Raw genomic sequence first — 18,223 nt, 5'->3', positions numbered from 1 at the left:
AAACAAACAAAAAAACCCAGCATTCTTCTTTCTTTTTTTTTTTTTTTTTTGTTTGAGACGGAGTCTTGCTCTGTCGCCCGGGCTGGAGTGCAGTGGCCGGATCTCAGCTCACTGCAAGCTCCGCCTCCCGGGTTTACGCCATTCTCCTGCCTCAGCCTCCCGAGTAGCTGGGACTACAGGCGCCCGCCTCGTCGCCTGGCTAGTTTTTTGTATTTTTAAGTAGAGACAGGGTTTCACCGTATTAGCCAGGATGGTCTGGATCTCCTGACCTCGTGATCCGCCCGTCTCGGCCTCCCAAAGTGCTGGGATTACAGGCTTGAGCCACCACGCCCGGCCCGCATTCTTCTTTTAGGAAAAGACATAAGCCACCTTTTTCAGCAGCTAGGAAATCCAATCTCTTATTATTTTGTAAAACAACCGTTGCCAAGGTGTCTATCTGATTTTATAAGGTGACAATACTTTGGGCAATGTCTTCCAAGCTCTCTGAAAGATCACTGGACAAACGCTGGTAATAGGATAGGGATGCTGCAAGCCTACTAACTCCTGTTCCTATTCCTGTGGTTATTCCTAGTCCTACCAAAAGGGGTATGAGTTTGAAGGCTCATTTGTGCCTGGCGGGTGCAGTTAAAGGAATGAGAGACTGGTTATTGAGGGTTATATTGATTTCAGGGGCTAAATAAAGAAGTGTATAGGTTCCAGTCCATTTAGTTGGCAAACATAACTAGGAATTAGTTCCACACAGGAAAAAGACTCCGTGTTTTTCAAGACAAAAATCATTCTCTGTGGTGAACATATGGGTTAGCTTTTTGCTTTTGCTTTCCCCAGTGGTTAAGGTCCCTGCTAAGGTGGCTCCAGCTAAAGGCTAGAAAGGACCTTGGGAAGTATCCTGAGTTGTCCCAGCAGTTAAGTTTTCCTGGTGAAGGTAGTTATGCTTAGTGTCCACCAGCAATCACCCAGAGGTATTTTCATACTGGAGAACCAAAAGGCAACTAGCTGTCTTAGAATTACTACCGGGTTCCCAAGTGAAAATGTGAACACAGCTAGTGGGCCTACCTTGACAGTACTTAGACTATGTGTCCTTTAAAGTGCCTTTAATTAGGAATAGTTTCATGAAAACCATACAGGTTTTCTAAATGATGCAGCCTAGGTAACTGCATAGCTTACATATCATGTGAGAGGTTAATCCCTAGGGTGTACTCTGATGACTCAAGGTTCCCAGGGTCTGACTAGAATTTTTCTTTTTTTTAATACAAAGTGGCACCTGGGATTTTAGTTCTTTGTGCGTTATTGGGCCCCAAATGGGTTTTTGAGGGGGATGCAACCCCAGAAAGGTTACGTTTGTAGGACTGTAGAAGGCTTACTGCTCATCCTGACATTGTAACTTTTGTCATTTATGTAATTTTGAAGTCATAGAAGTCAGGCAGGTTCATTAATTTGAAGGGAGTCCCTCCCTCGTAGTTGAGATGGTAGGACATTTTTTCAAGGGCCCAAGATAAGCCTGGGATTGCGATGGCAGTGTATTTTGGTGATGGTGGAGATAAACAAAGCCAAAAGTCCTTTGCCAGAGCTGGACTGGTGATATTTAACAGTCTTTGGGTTAAATTTTAAAGTTCTTAATACCCAGAATCCATTAATTGCCAGAGACGTAAAATAAAGCCCTGCTGTAAAATTAAGCTGATTCCCAGTATGCCTTGTCCCAGTATACACAGGCCAGGGCTAACCATTATGGGACTAAAAATACTTACCTGTTATTTTGTTCTTTTGAATAGGAACCTCAGGGGGTGTATACCTATCCTCTCAGGAATAATGTTACAAAAATGAATTAAAACATTTTGCTTAATTATTCTTCCAAATGGAATAAGGCAATTAAATTGTAAAAATATAAAAATTGTTACTATTATCAAATCTACAGTAACTATGCAGCATAGATACCAAGGAAAGTTGGTAGGCATTCACTTATCTTTTGACTGTCTTTAAAACAGGTACTTCAGGTCTTCCACAGGTTCATAGGTATAGTGGCTGATGGAAGCTTCAGGTTACAGGTCTGGGGCTTCAGGTATTGCAGGCTTGACCCTAGAAAGATGTATCCAACTTCCTAGTACTTTGACTACAGAAGGCGTGGCCAACACCACTGAAAAAGTTCCTTGACCCCTCTTTCCATGTTTTAACAAATACTTTTATCTCCTGGCCTGATCTTGGGTTGCTGGTGAGTTCCAAACTTTTGAAATGCCTGACGAAATTGTCTCAGGTTAATTATGTATTTTACTAAACTGGCTATTTCTGGAGCAGTAATTAGATCATCCATTAAAAATGGCCTTCCTAGTCAGGCACAGTGGCTCATTCTTATAATCCCAACACTTTGGGAGGCCAAGGTGGGTGGATCACTTGAGGTCAGGAGTTCAAGACCAACCTGGCCAACACAGTGAAACCCCATCTCTACTAAAAATACAAAAATTAGCCGGGTGTGGGGGCTCACACCTGTAATCCCAGCTACTTGGGAGGCTGAGGCAGGAGAATTACTTGAACCTGGGAGGTGGAGGTTGCATTGAGCCAAGATTGTGCCACTGCACTCCAGCCTGGACAACAGAGAGACTCCATCTCAAAAAATAAAATAAAATAAAAAAGACTTCTGTATAACATTTTAAATGGGCTCATATTAGTTTTTGCTCTAGGGGAATTATGGATCCTTAAAAGGACGATGGGCAGCAAGCTGACCCACGTTTCTGATGTTTCCTGACATAGCTTAGCTAACGCCCATTTTAGAGGTGGATTAGCCCTTTCTGCTTTCCCAGAGGATTGAGGTCTCCATGCTGAATGTAAATAGTATTTGATTCTGAGAGCCTTAGCAACCCCTTGATTTATTTGCGAAACAAAAGATGTACTGTTCTCACCTTGGAGGCTTTGGGGTAACCCAAACTGGGGATTATTTATCTTAGGAGAACCTTTATAACTTTATTAGCCTTCTTTGTTCTGCTAGGGTAAGCCAGTAAAGGTGTCTATTAGTACTAGCAAAAACTTGTATCCCCTACAAGCTGGCATATGGGTAAAATCCAATTGCCAGTCTTCCCCTGGGGAAGTGCCCCTTCTCCGGACTGGTTCTATTAGAGGAGGCATTTTGTTCCTAGGGTTGTTAAATGCTCACAGTGAACAGGTTTGACAGACCTGCTTAACCATGGAAGTTAAGTCAGGCCCAATGAAGAGCCTGTTTATCATGGCAAGAGTGGCATCTCCTCGTATATGGAAAGAGTTGTGCAGGATTTTTATAATTCTCCATTGGGTTGTTTGAGGGAGATACACTTTTGATACCATATACCACCAGGATCCTTGTTTTTGTCCGTCTTCCTGCTTTATTAACTGTTCTCCCTGTGATGTATATTCAGGTTATTTTGGGGACTCATAGAAAGGAAGCAGTGCTAGAATTTGTTGGGATTACACCCTGAGCGGTGTGCCTTTGGCTTATCAGCCTTTCTGTGCCCTTGTGCCATAGGGGTTAGGTTCTTTTGATGCCCCCTACAATGAATTATGGCTATGCTTTTGGCAAGTGTATTCCTTCCAACAGTTGAAGAATTTCAGACCCATGCTTTATGGTGGAATATTTACTAATTAGTAGTCCTCTTTCTCTTTCTTTTCAAATTGCAGCATGAGCATGAAACACGAGAAACGCATGTTTGGAATCTGTATAGATGTTAAGCTTTTTCCCTTTGCCTAATGTCAGAGCTCGAGTAAGAGCAATGATCTCAGCTTTTTGTGCTGACACACCTGGGGGCAAGAGTTGGACCTCAATAATTGTATTGTAATTTACTATTGTGAAACTGGCCCAGCGTTCCCCCATTTGATACAAAGCTGCTGAGGTCTGTGAACCAGTCATCCTCTGAATCTGGGAGAGGTCAACCTTTTAAATCAGGCTGGCTAACATGTGTGTGTGCAATAACCTGCTCACAGGAATGATTAAGTACTGGGGCTGTGGGCAGCAATCAAGCTAGATTCACAGTGTTACAGGTTTTAAGGGTCACATCTAGATTGTCCAGGAGCATGGCCTGGTATTTGGTTAACCTTTCCCCCATCATACAGATGTGTCCTTTTATTTCTAGGATTGACTTGATGTGGGATTAATACTTCCAGTGGCTTACCCAGGGTGATTTTAGTGGCTTCTTCCACTAAAATAGCAGTGTCTGCCATTGACAACAAGCAGCTTGGCCACCCTGTCCAATTTATTTGGGAAGTAGGCAGTTAGCACTCCCACAGCTATGCCTTTCCTTTCTGCTACATACAAGTGCTTAGTGAAGTCTAGGATGCCAAGAGCGGGAGGCTGTTTCACAGCCTGTTTTAACTTCACAAAGGCTTCTCTCATTTCCAAAGTCCATTCAATTGGCTCATTTTCTGGCCCCCTTCTTGCTTTCATAAAGGGGTTTTGCTTTGAGCCCAAAATTTGGTACCCATCTTCTGCAAAACCCAGCCATCCCCAGAAAACAACAAAGCTGTTGCTTGGTGTTGGGGGAGCTCCAAACCACATATGGCTTGCACTCGTTCTGGGGATATTTGCTGGGCTCCGGGTGTTAAGATACACCTTAAATACTGAATCCATTGGTGGGCAATCTGAGCCTTCCTTTTGGACACTTCATATCCCATTTGCTAAGAAATTTAAGGTTCTTAATAGTATTTTAGTCATATGCCCCCTGGGTTGGGCTACACACAAGAAGGTCATCTACATACTAGAGTACACCCCTTTTTCCAATTTTAGATCCCTTAGATCCCCAAGGCTTGTGCAAAACAAAACGTGGTTATCCTGAAAGCCCTGAGGGACGGGCATTGTCCAAGTGTATTGCTGTTTTAGCCCTACCCAGTTTCCCAGTATACCATGTTAGTGTGTTGACCTATTTATGTATTTATTTATTTTATTTATTTATTTATTTATTTTTTTTGAGACGGAGTCTCGCTCTGTCACCCTTTGAGATGGAGTCTCCCTCTGTCACCCAGGCTGGAGTGCTGTGGCCGGATCTCAGCTCACTGCAAGCTCCGCCTCCCGGGTTCACGCCATTCTGTCTCAGCCTCCCGGGTAGCTGGGACTACAGGCGCCGCCACGTCGCCCGGCTAGTTTTTTGTAGTTTTTAGTAGAGACGGGGTTTCACCGTGTTAGCCAGGATGGTCTCGATCTCCTGACCTCGTGATCCGCCCGTCTCGGCCTCCCAGAGTGCTGGGATTACAGGCTTGAGCCACCGCGCCCGGCCGTATTTATTTCTTTTGAGACGGAGTCTCGCTCTGTCGCCCAGGCTGGAGTGCAGTGGCCAGATCTCAGCTCACCCCAAGCTCCGCCTCCCGGGTTTACGCCATTCTCCTGCCTCAGCCTTCTGAGTAGCTGGGACTACAGGCGCCCGCCACCTTGCCCGGCTAGTTTTTCGTATTTTTGAGTAGAGACGGGGTTTCACCGTGTTCGCCAAGCAAGAAGTCTCGATCTCCCGACCTCGTGATCCGCCCGTCTCGGCCTCCCAAAGTGCTGGGATTACAGGCTTGAGCCACCGCACCTGGCCGTGTTGACCTATTTATTAATGTGGTCTGAGATATTGTCTGCATTACTATTAGCAATTTTGCTGGGTGGTGCCTAAATCATAGCAGCGTCCCTATTTTAACTATAATATCCCCTCCCAACAAGGGGACTGGGCAGCTTGGTACTACTAGAAATTCTTATTGGAAGATTTGTTTCTCAAATTGACAAGTCAAAAGAGGAATAAAGAATCCTTTTTGTGGCTTTCCTTCCATTCCCGTAACGCCTGTGGATGGGGATGAAACTTTTCCTACATAAGCAGTAAGGGCAGAGTAATTTGTCCCTGTATCAAAAAGAAACCAAATTTGGGTGCCCAACACGTCCAGAATTACCCAGGGCTTCTATAATAGTAATGAATGATGTTCCTGGACAGGGGTAGTGAGGAAGGCCCTGGGCCCCATCAGTCTTCATCAGTTTCTCCTTTTGCACTGTTATAGAGTTTTGACTGACCTCCTCTGTGGGAGAGTGAGCAGTTAATTCTCCAGCACCAGGGGTTGTGACTGGTGCCTTTGTACTGACAACAGGGTCCCAGGGGGGCTTTAACTACAGTCCTTTGCCTAATTCCCATTTTTCTTGCATTTGAAGCAAGAGACTTTGCTGGCATTATCCTTATGGCCCATCGGGATTCCCTTGGACACTCTTTGGGCATTCAGGGCATCTCCAATGATGGCTTGGCTATCATAATTTTGGCTTGCTTCTTCTTTATTCCTTTTCCTTCCTCCAGGTCATGATTGTTATACACCATATAAGGCGGTATCAAGCAGCTGATTTTGATTAGTTTGTGGCATCATTTATAGCTTTTGGAACCTAATGGCTGGAGCAGATTGGCTAATGAAATGCTGTGCCATTAATATTTTGCCTCCTGGAGAGGAAGAGTCCAGCTTGGCATATTTCCTTTCCCCAGCCTCTGGTAAAACATGGCTGGCTTTTCCTTCTTGCCTTGAGTAACCTCCCTTATCATAATTTGCTACCTTTTTCATGCCTCCAAGGAGAGCCTCAAGAAATTTGGCCCAGTTGCTCATTCCCACAGGGGTGTCATAGGCCCAATTAGGATTAGTAGTAGGAGCTGGGGCTAGGCCCTGGTGATTGCCCTAAGGGCTTCAGGCAAATAAATCATCGGCTTCCTGGCAGGCAGCCTCAAAGATTTGCTCCTTTTCCAAGGGGGTACAACAGGTTGCTAGAATGAATTGAACATTCCTCCATGAGAGATCAAAAGCTTAAGTCAGAAGTTTTGGAACTCATCTGCAAATTTCCTGGGGTTCTCAGAATAGCTTCCTAGCTTTTCTTTACATTGTGTTATGGAGAAGCAAGCCTGCACTACAACTGGCCCCTTAGCTCCTGCTACTTCCCTAAGGAGTGGCAGGGCTGGAAGGGAGTTGAGTAAGGTGTTCCACTGTGAGGGGAACTTAGCAGGGTCCCGGTTTTTGCTCTTGGGTTTGAGCCTCAGGAGCACTTGGCAACAGGATACACGAGGGAGGTTGCCATTCCCCGAGAGACAGGTGGCCCTTGTAAAAAGAGGATCATCTACAATACCTGGTTCTGCCTCAGGACTTTTGATTATGGGACAGGTTCTGGAGTTTTGCACACGGTTGGGTTTTGATATACACCCATGAAGACCTGCACATATGGGATTTCTGGCCATTTACCCTGCATTTTGCAAAATAAGTCTAATTGCAGATAGTGTTACAATTAAGAATTCCACTGACTGCCCATTGTTCCTGGCTGCTTGACTGGAGTCCCTAAGGGTGTTCCCCTTTAGGGTCCCATCTTTGTCTGACATCCGTGACCTTTGATGGGTGCCAGCACTACTTTGGGAAGGTTCTCTCCACCATTGGTGACTCACTATGAACTCCTTTTATCCCTGGATGAAGGCCTTGACTTCTAGCATCCTTTTTTTTTTTTGGAGATGGAGTTTTGCTCTTGTTGCCCAGGCTGGAGTGCAACCTCCACCTCCTGGGTTCAAATAATTCTCCTGTTTCAGCCTCCCGAGTAGCTGGGCTTGCAGGTGTGCATCATCATGCCAGGCTAATTTTGTATTTTCAGTAGAGACGGGGTTTCACCATGTTGACCAGGCTGGTCTCCTATTCCTGACCTCAGGTGATCCGTCTGCCTCGGCCTCCCAAAGTGCTGGGATTACAGGCATGAGCCACAGCAACCGGCCTCTAGCATCCTTGTAATTTGGTAAGGCCATGGTTTCCCATACTTCCTGTTCCACTAGAGTGATAGTTGTGTACTTTAATGAGAGGAACAGGAGGCTGGTAGTTTCTTTTGTCATGTGGATTATGGGTAATTTCAGGGGAAAAGGTTGATTTTAGACATGAAAAATAATAGGGCTGGCTATTCCTTTCTGGCCCTTGACAAGAGAGGGAATGTTTAAAAATCCACCACCATGACAATGGATCCCGTGTAAGGGCAGGCCATTCTACTGAAATAATATGGTGAAGATGAAGGAAACAAGGTCCCCTCAGTGGAGGTCCAAGATGTAGAATGTATTCTAAAGTTTGTGGGCCCCAAAGGTCATTATCCAGCCAAACGGATTGAGTAGAAGAGTCAAAATATCCAGGAGACACTGTCTTTTGCCCTCACTGGCTAACTATAAGAAAATTTGGCATAAGAAAAGAGGGTTTAAGAGGACTGAGTGTGAATTCTCCCTGAATGAGCTACCACTGCCAGTGGTGTCACATGTAGAAATCAGAGACTATAACCAGGAAAGAGAGAAAAGAGTCTTTCTCCCTTCCGGGCAGGGAAGCTATCGCCATTCACTCCTTGGCCCTCAGGTAACACTGGAGAGTGGCCCTGTCCAGCTGCCCTTAATTACCAAAGAGCTATTAGAAAACAGCAGCTGAAAGACTCAAAAAAAGAGAAGAACTCAGGTCCCTCACCCAAACTGGGTGATGGTGATCAAGTGCTTCCACATGGATACCCTTCAGTCTCACTGGAGAGTGGCCCCGGCCACAGACCTGCAGTTGCCTCCATGTTCAGATGCTATCCGCTGAGTATCAACTTGGAAAAGGGAGAGAGGAAAAGGTTCCCCTGTATGGGGTGGAGGGAGCACTGCACAGAGATAGTTCCAGCCCATGCCCCAAAATGAAGGCTTAATAGAGAGGGAAAGAAAAACAAAAGAAAAGAAAAATAACCCCCCAATTTGGACTTACCTCCAGGCTGGCTTGCCAAAATATGCTACTCGCGGAGGGTCTTGACTCCAAGTTGTCCAGGTACTTGGAATGTCGAATGAAGAACTGAACAAATTGCACAAATCAATGAAACGAAGCAATAAAAGCACAGATTTATTGAAGCAAAAGTATACTCCACAGAGTTGGAGCAGGCTAAAGCAAGCTGCTCAAGAGCCCCAGTTGCAAAATCTTCTGCAGTTTAAGTACCCTTTTAAAGGTTTCCTATTGGTTACGTCCTATTCGCCACCAATCGGAGGCTGAAGTGAAGGCTCCCAGTCTCCAGACTCTATTCTCCTTCCTCAAGGAAATCCACTGATTTCCTCTGTAGCATCTTCAGGTTCCATCTTGACAACTTCCTCTAAATCCCCAGGGGAAGAGTTGTTTAGAGACTCCCGGATGCCCTGAGGCAGCGGCTCCAGAGCTTGTCTTCCCTCCTCTGTTTTCACAACAGTCCAGCGATAGGCACTGTTCTCTGACAATCCTTCTTGGCACTCTGCATCCGCTGGTGGAGGCCCTGGGCTATGTTCCACTTTGGGGAAAACAGTAGCAGAGAGAGGAGATAGTTCCTGGGGCTCTAATTTGGGTTCTAGGCCCTGAAAGGCATTTTTCCTGTCAGCCACAGCACAAGCAATGTCCACATTCACGTGGACCTTATCTTCAGGGGTGGATGGTATAGGAAGATTCACAGAATTGCCAGAAACAATTAAGGGTGAGACAGAGGAGGCCACAAGGGGCTGGTTCAATTGACAGGGGAAGGAAGTAGGGTTAACCAAGAGGGTGGTAATGGGAATAGTCTGGGGACTCTGGGCCACAGCTGCATTGACAGGCTGGATCATGTTACAGCCACTGCCAAGGCTCACAATCTTCACAGCGGTAGCAGGAACAGTGAAGATAACAGATGCAGGATGGATAACAGGGGCAGGTTTGATACAGCGAAAAGCCCTGGCTCCCCTTCTTTTTGAGGGTCTCCGTCTCACATACGGCTTTCGAAACATAGAAGGGGAAGGGGAGGGCAGCATTACCTTGGGCACAGGGGCAGAAGAGAGCAAAGTCTGGGATTCAGACAGAGGGAAGCTTGTCCTGCCCTCAGGGGGCATAGCAGTCAGTGCTGCAGGAGACTCAAAACTCTCACCTCCACTGACCCCCAGTGGAGGGACACCTGGAACTGTCTGTAAAACAGTGGCTGGCTGAATCGGGTGAGGAATCCGGACAACCATTTTGCTCGGAGGGGCTTCTGAATGAGTTGATTGGGCTGGTGTTTTCCCAGGGTTGAAGCTAGGCTGGAGAGAGGGGCTGGGTTGGATAAGGAGGGGTTTCAGGACTGATGAGCGCTTCTGTCTCCAAGCCTTCCTGGGGAAACGGTTGGCAACTGGCTTCAGTTTCAGGACCACACCCTTAGGCAATAGCAGTGGGTACCGAGTTTCACTCTCCAACTCCGAGTTGTCTTTTTCTAGGCCTTGATCTGAGCTGATCTCAGTGGTTCCAGTCACATGTCCTACCTCTCTAGCACCATCAGCCATGTGCCGCAGTTCTTCCTGGATGGATGGCAGACTGGCCTATTGAAAATGAGAACACTCTGATCCAGCACATGTCAGAATCTGGGAAAAAGAATAGGGCTTTCTAGGTTTTACAGACCTGAGACAAGCTCAAGGCATCTTTCCAAGAAGGGACTCTGTATATCAAATTTCTACAAAGACCACATTCCAATTATACACTTTAGAAAGTCTTCTCTGAATTTCCTTGAGCAAATTACCATTTTACCCATTATTTTGAAAATGTTGTAGAATCACCCGGAGAAAAGCAAAGTAAGGGAAGAAAGGTGAATGAGGAAGATTTCTGAAGTCCTAGTTCTACAACTAAAGCATTAGTCAATTAAGGAAGCCCCTGATACTCTCTCAGAACTTTCAGTGACCTGCCTCCCACAGACTTTGAGGAAGAGGGTTGTACCTTTAACCAGAATGGGAGCCGGTGTTCTTCTCTGTCTACAGGTGGCTTCCACTGATGTGGCTGGATCTCTTCACAGCATTTTACTAAGACAGGCAGCTGTTTGGTCTTCTTATAAAACTTAACACGAAAAAAATGCGCATGAGTTACATTCCTTCTGGAAACACTGTCGTCTGTCAGGCTGGTGAATGGGGTGGGTGGTGGATCGAGACACACACACACACACACACACACACACACACACAAAACCACATACACAAACATCCATGAACACACATATATAAATAGCATATGCTGAATATTTGTACATTTCAAATTAATCTGTATTTAAAGATTTTATAGTTACTATTTTTTTTTTTTTGGAGACAGTATCAGTCTGTCGCCCAGGCTGGAGTGCAGTGGCGTGATCCTGGCTCACTGCAAGCTCCGCCTCCCGGATTCACACCATTCTCCTGCCTCAGCCTCCCAAGTAACAGGTGCCTGCCACTATGCCTGGCTAATTTTTTGTGTTTTTAGTAGAGACAGGGTTTCGCCGTGTTAGCCAGGATGGTCTCGATCTCCTGACCTCGTGATCTACCTGCCTCGGCCTCCCAAAGTGCTGGGATTACAGGCGTGAGCCACCGCACCCAGCCAGTTATTCAATATTTTCTGACTGATGATCTCCATTCTGGTTGCCAGGAAGGGGAGAGTTTAGGTCACAGAGAGAAAAGGAAGCAGATGCTCAGAGCAATCTTATGTAAGATTTGTTCCTGCTCAACAGCTGCAAAGACAGCATTGTAATCTATAAAATGGACACATCAAAGATTTTAAGCAAATGATGGTGTGAAGGGCATTAGAAGGGAAGGAAAAAAAAAAACACCGAGACAATTCAGTTTTAAGAGTAAATAGGCTGGCCATGGTGGCTCACGCCTGTAAACCCAGCACTTTGGGAGGCTGAGGCGGGCAGATCACTTGAGGTTAAGAGTTTGAGACCAGCCCGGTTAACATGGTGAAACTCTTGTCTCTACTAAAATAACAAAAATTAGCCAGGTGTGGTGGTGGGTGCCTATAATCCCAGTTATTTGGGAGGCTGGGGCAAAAGAATCACTTGAGCCCGGCATTGGGGGTGGTAGGGTGGAGAGTGCAGGGAGCCAAGATCACGCCACTGCACTCCAGTCTTGGTAACGGGTTGAGACTCCATTTCAAAAAAAAAAAGAAGGTAAGAACTGAACTTAAACCACTGACAATAAGCATCTGTTCATCCAACATATACAGGATGTTTTCTATATCCTAGGCACTGTGCTAAAAGTTAAGCACACACATAAGGGAAGCAATTCCTGCTCTCATGGAGCTTACAGACCAGTGGGAGAGAGTCAAGTGGACAAATAATGACATCCTACATTAAAAAACATACAAAGGGCTGGGCATGGCAGCTCATGCCTGTAATGCCAGCACTTTGGGAGAACGAGGAGAATGGATCACCGGAGGTCAGGAGTTCATGACCAGCCTGGCCAACATGGCGAAACCCTGTCTCTAATAAAAGTATTAAAAAATATGAGCTGGGTTATGGTGGTGCACGCCTGTGATGCCAGCTACTTGGCAGGCTGAGGTAGGAGAATCGCTTGAACCGAGGAATTAAGAGGTTGCAGTGAGCCGAGACTGCACCACTGCACTCCAGCCTGGGTGACAGAGCAAGACTCCATTCCCGACCCCCACCCCAGACCCCCAAAAAAGTACAAAGATGTACGCGACAAATTACACAAAACTAAAACTTAAACAAAAATTACTTCTGGCCAGGCGCGGTGGCTCATGCCTGTAATCCCAGCACTTAGGGAGGCTGAGGCAGGCAGATCACAATGTCAGGAGATCAAGACCATCCTGGCCAACATGGTGAAACCCCGTCTCTACCAAAAATACAAAAATTAGCTAACTGTGGTAGCATCAGCCTGTAATCTCAGCTACTTGGGAGGCTGAGAATCACTTGAACCCAGGAGGCGGAGGTTGCAGTGGGCTGACATCATGCTACTGCACTCCAGCCTGGAGACAGAGTAAGACTCCATCTCAAAACAAAACAAAACAAAACATTATTTCTGCAGAAGAATAAGGCTTATCATGTGTGCCTTAAAACCATGGATAGGCCGAGCATGGTGGACCACACCTGTAATCCCAGCACTCTGGGAGGCCAAGGTGGGTGAGTCACGAGGTCAGGAGTTTGAGACCAGCCTGACCAACAAGGTGAAACCCTGTCTCTATTAAAAATACAAAAATTAGCAGGGTGTGGTGGTGAGCGCCTGTAGTCCTGGCTACTCGGGAGGCTGAGACAGGACAATTGCTTGAAACGGAAGGCGGAGGTTCCAGTGAGCCAAGATCATACCATTGCATTCCAGCCTGGGTGATGGAACAAGACTATGTCTCAAAAAAGAAAAAAGAGGCCGGGCGCGGTGGCTCAAGCCTGTAATCCCAGCACTTTGGGAGGCCGAGACGGGCGGATCACGAGGTCAGGAGATTGAGACCATCCCGGCTAATATGGTGAAACCCTGTCTCTACTAAAAATACAAAAAACTAGCCGGGCGAGGTGGCGGGCGCCTGTAGTCCCAGCTACTCGGGAGGCTGAGGCAGGAGAATGGCGTAAACCCAGGAGGCGGAGCTTGCAGTGAGCTGAGATCCGGCCACTGCACTCCAGCCTGGGAGACAGAGCCAGACTCCGTCTCAAAAAAAAAAAAAAAAAAAAAAAAAAAAAAAAAAAAATTAGGTGGGAGCCATGATTGAGCCATGCTCCAGACTGGGCAACAGGGTGGGGGACCCTGTCTCAGAAAAAGAAAAAAAAAAAAAAGTTAAATGGCATGAAATTTCTAAGCACCACACTAGGAGCTAGAAGAAAATGAAGTGAGGCCCTTAAAAGCTTCTTAAAAAATTATTTCCCACCTAGAATTCTAGATATAGTGACAGAGGAAAGTATTATTTTTTTCCTTTTATTATGAAATAATTATAGTCATAGGAAATTGCAAAAAATAGTACCAAAAGGTCCCATGTACTCTTCAACCAGTTTCTTCCAATATAATGTTTTTATGTTACACAGTAACAAGAGTGATACATATAAACAAGGTTCACAGTACAATATTAGTACCAGGAAACTGGCCAGACGTGGTGTACGTGGTGGCTCACGCCTGTAATCCCAGCACTTTGGGAGGCCGAGGCGGGCAGATCACTTGAGGTCAGGGGTTCGAGATCACCTGGCCAACATGGTAAAACCCCATCCCTACTAAAAATACAAAAATTAGCTGGCTGTGGTGGCACACACCTGTAATCCCAGCCACTCAGGAGGCTGAGGCAAGAGAATTGCTTGAACCCAGGAGGCAGAGGCTGCAGTGAGCAACAGAGTGAGACTCTGTCTCAAAAAAAGAAGAAAAGAACAAAAAACAACAACAACAAAAAAACGAGGAAACTGACATTGATACAATCAAAAGACCATGAATAGAGATGGTTTAAATGTGAAAATTCCCTTCCCAAGCACTCTCCCTCAGAATGCTACTGGAATGGGGCCAGGCAGGGTGGCTCATGCCTATAATCCCAGCACTTTGGGACGCTGAAGCAGGAGGATCACTTGAATCCAGGAGTTTGAGACCAGACTGGGCAAAAAACTGAGACCCCCTCAACTCAATTTTTTTTTTTTTTTTGAGATGGAGTCTCGCTCTGTCTCCCAGGCTGGAGTGCAGTGGCCGGATCTCAGCTCACTGCAAGCTCCGCCTCCCGGGTTTACACCATTCTCCTGCCTCAGCCTCCCGAGTAGCTGGGACTACAGGCGCCTGCCACCTCGCCCGGCTAGATTTTTGTATGTTTTAGTAGAGACGGGGTTTCACAGTGTTAGCCAGGATGGTCTCGATCTCCTGACCTCGTGATCCGCCCGTCTCGGCCTCCCAAAGTGCTGGGATTACAGGCTTGAGCCACCGCGCCTGGCTTCAATTTTTAAAAATTTAGAAAAAAATTTTGTTTAAAAAAGATACTGGAATGTGTTCCACTAAAGTAAAAAGTAATACACCTGTAATCCCAGAACTTTGGGAGACCAAAACGGGTGGATCAAGAGGTCAGAAGAGCAAGACCATCCTGATTAACACAGTGAAACCCCATCTCTATTAAAAATACAAAAAATTAGCCAGGCGTGGTGGCATGTGCCTGTTATTCCAGCTACTCGGGAGGCTGAGGCAGGAGAACTGCTTGAACCTGGGAGACGGAGATTGCAGTGAGCCAAGATCATCGCGACTTTGCACTCCAGCCTGGACAACAAAGCAAGACACGGTCTCAAAAAAAAAAACCAAAACAAAATAAAAAACAAGGCCAGGCATGGTGTCTCACGACTGTAATCCCAGCACTTTGGGAGGCTGAGGCGGATGGATCCCCTGAGGCCAGGAGTTCAAGACCAAGACCAAGGTTGCAGTGAGCCAAGACCGTGCCACTGCACTCCAGCCTGGGGGACAGAGCAAGACCATGTCTTAAAAAAAAAAAAAAAAAAAAAAAAAAAAAAGAAGTAATGCGAAAGCAAAGATGTGGAATTCAGGAAATAAGAGGATCTAACACAGTATGAGGCCAAAGGAATTCCCAGGATGATGGTGAAGAAAAAGCCCAACAAGACATCAGTGCAGCAACCTGGAGAGCAACACTCTTAGAGTGGAATAGTGTCAGAGGGCTCAGGGAGCAATTTCTTCAGGATGAAAGTGACAGAATATCTAGAATGCCTGAACACACCAAAAGATGATCTGGGAAACAAAATGTTCAGCAGAAAAGGCAAGGTATCACAGAGCTGTGAAGAGCATTTATACAGTCCTTAAAATCTATTTTTTTTTTTTTTGAGACGGAGTCTCGCTCTGTTGCCCAGGTTGGAGTGCAGTGGTGCGATCTCAGCTCAATGCAAGCTCCGCCTCCCGGGTTCACGCCATTCTCCTGCCTCTGCCTCCCAAGTAGCTGGGACTACAGGGGCCTGCCACCATGGCTGGCTAAGTTTTTGTATTTTTAGTAGAAACAGGGTTTCACTGTGTTAGCCAAGATGGTGTCAATCTCCTGACCTCGTGATCCACCTGCCTCGGCCTCCCAAAGTGCTGGGATTATAGGCATAAGCCACCATGCCTGGCCAACAGTCCTTAAAATCTTACAATGTAAATCCTGAATACAATCTAACCAAAATTGTTCCATAACTACCAGTGAGGAGTTTGGAGAGCATAAAATGTGCATGTTTGTGGTGGGAAAAAGGGAATGAGGAGAGACGTAAATCTTTGGCTTCCATGGTTTATGGTTAATAAATAAGGCCTAAATCCAATACGCCAGGAAGTACCAATTAGAGGCTGAGACAAGAGAATTGCCTAAGGCCAAAAACTGAAGACCAGCCTGGGCAATACAGGGACACCCCATCTCTAAAAAAAAGAAAAAAACAATTTTTTTTTTGCCAGGCACTGTGACTCATGCCTATAATTCCAGCACTTTGGGAGGCCGAGGTGGGTAGATCACCTGAGGTCAGGAGTTCAAGATCAGACTGACCAATATGGTAAAATTATGTTTCTACTAAAAATATAAGAATTAGCCAGGTGTGGTGGTGCATGCCTGTAGTCCCAGCTACTCAGGAGGTTAAGGCATGAAAACTGTTTCAACCTGGTAGGCGGAGGTTGCAGTGAGCTAAAATTGTGCCATTGCACCCCAGCCTGGGTGACAGAGCGAGATTCTGTCAAAAAATAAAAAAATAAAAAAATAAATTAATGGCCAAGCACGGTGGCTCACGCATATAATCCCAGCTCCTTGGGAGGCTGACGTTGGAAGAATGCTTGAGCCTAGGAGTTGAAGGCTGCAGTGAGTTATGACTATACCACTGTACTCCAGCCTAGGCAGGAGAGTAAGACCTCGTCTCAAGAAAAATACAAAAACAAAACGAAACCAAAGGCTGGGCATCACGGCTCACACCTGTAATCTCAACACTCTGGAAGGCCGACCTGAGGCAAGAGAACTGCTTGAGGTCAGGACTTCAAGACTAACCTGGGCAACAAAATGACACCCTGTCTTCACACAAAATAAAATAATTAGCTAGCCTCGGTGGCATGCCCCTGTAGTACAAGCTACTCGGAAGGCTGAAGTGGAAGGATCACCCAGAAGTTTGAGGTTGAAGTGACCTATGATTGTGCCCATGCACTCCAGCCAGGATGACAAAGTGAAAACCAGTCTCTAAACAAAGAAACAAACAAACAAAAAACAAACCATAAATAAATATCTAAATAAAAAAGAAGGCCGGGGGTGATGGCTCACGTCTGTAATCCCAACACTTAGGGAGGCCGAGGGAGATGGATCACCTGAGGTCACGAGTTCAAGACCAGCTTGGCCGACACGGTGAAACCCCGACTCTACTAAATACAAAAATCAGATGGGCATGGTGGTGGGGGCCTGTAATCCCAACTACAAGGGAGGCTGAGGCAGGAGAATCGCTTGAACCCAGGAGGCAGAGGTTGCAGTCAGCCGAGGTTGTGCCATCACTCCAGCCTGAGGGTCAAGAGCGAAACTCCATCTCAATCAATCAATCGATAAGTAAGAAGAGTCGAGAAAAAGTACATAGGCTGGGCCTGGGCGACAGAGCGAAACTCTATCTCAATAAATAAATAAATACATGCATACATACAAACAAACAAACACAGAGTTGAGAAAAAGTATACAGGCTGGGCACGGTGGCTTATGTCTTTAATCCTAGCCTCTGGGACGCCAAGACGGTGGGTTACTTGAGATCAGAAGTTCAAGACCAGCCTGGCCAACACACAAAAATACAAAAAGTTAGCTAAGCGTGGTGGGCACGCCTGTAATCTCAGCTACTTGGGACGCTGAGGCAGGAGAATCACTTGAACCTGGGAGGCGGAAGCTGCAGTGAGCCAAGATCATGCCATTACACTCCTGCACTCCAGCCTGGGTGACAGTGCAAGATTACAGTTGACCAAAAAACAAAACAAAACAAAAACCCAAACCATGTAAGTGGAATACTGCATATCATTTCTAGAAAGTTCAAGAAAGAGGCCGGGTGCAGTGGCTCACGCCTGTAATCCCAGCACTTTGGGAGGCTGAGGCGGGTGGATCACAAGGTCAGGAGATCGAGACCATCTTGGCTAACACGGTGAAACCCCATCTCTACTAAAAATACAAAAAAATTAGCTGAGTGTGGTGGCGGGTGCCTGTAGTCCCAGCTACTGGGGAGGCTGAGGCAAGAGAATGGCGTGAACCCAGGAGGCGGAGCTTGCAGTAAGCCGAGATTGCGCCACTGCACTCCAGCCTGGGCGACAGAGCGAGACTCTGTCTCAAAAAAAAAAAAAAGGCCGGGCGCGGTGGCTCAAGCCTGTAATCCCAGCACTTTGGGAGGCCGAGACGGGCGGATCACGAGGTCAGGAGATCGAGACCATCCTGGCTAATATGGTGAAACCCCGTCTCTACTAAAAAATACAAAAAACTAGCCGGGCGACGAGGCGGGCGCCTGTAGTCCCAGCTACTCGGGAGGCTGAGACAGGAGAATGGCGTGAACCCGGGAGGCGGAGCTTGCAGTGAGCTGAGAGCCGGCCACTGCACTCCA

At 46.4% G+C, this 18,223-nt stretch overlaps 1 protein-coding gene across 1 annotated transcript in view; it reads right to left on the bottom strand.

Annotated features, from left to right (window-relative positions):
• Nucleotides 1–18,223, bottom strand: part of LOC104666115 (GON-4-like protein) — a 74,568-nt gene that overhangs the window by 36,094 nt on the left and 20,251 nt on the right. The window contains 2 exon segments of the mRNA XM_030934908.1: nucleotides 9,017–10,271; nucleotides 10,663–10,779. Of these exon segments, the coding sequence (XP_030790768.1) occupies nucleotides 9,017–10,271; nucleotides 10,663–10,779 (1,372 nt within the window).

This window comes from Rhinopithecus roxellana, chromosome 8 (assembly GCF_007565055.1).
Source record: "Rhinopithecus roxellana isolate Shanxi Qingling chromosome 8, ASM756505v1, whole genome shotgun sequence".
Lineage (NCBI taxonomy): Eukaryota > Metazoa > Chordata > Mammalia > Primates > Cercopithecidae > Rhinopithecus > Rhinopithecus roxellana.
This window is presented reverse-complemented; position numbering and strand designations above follow the sequence as displayed.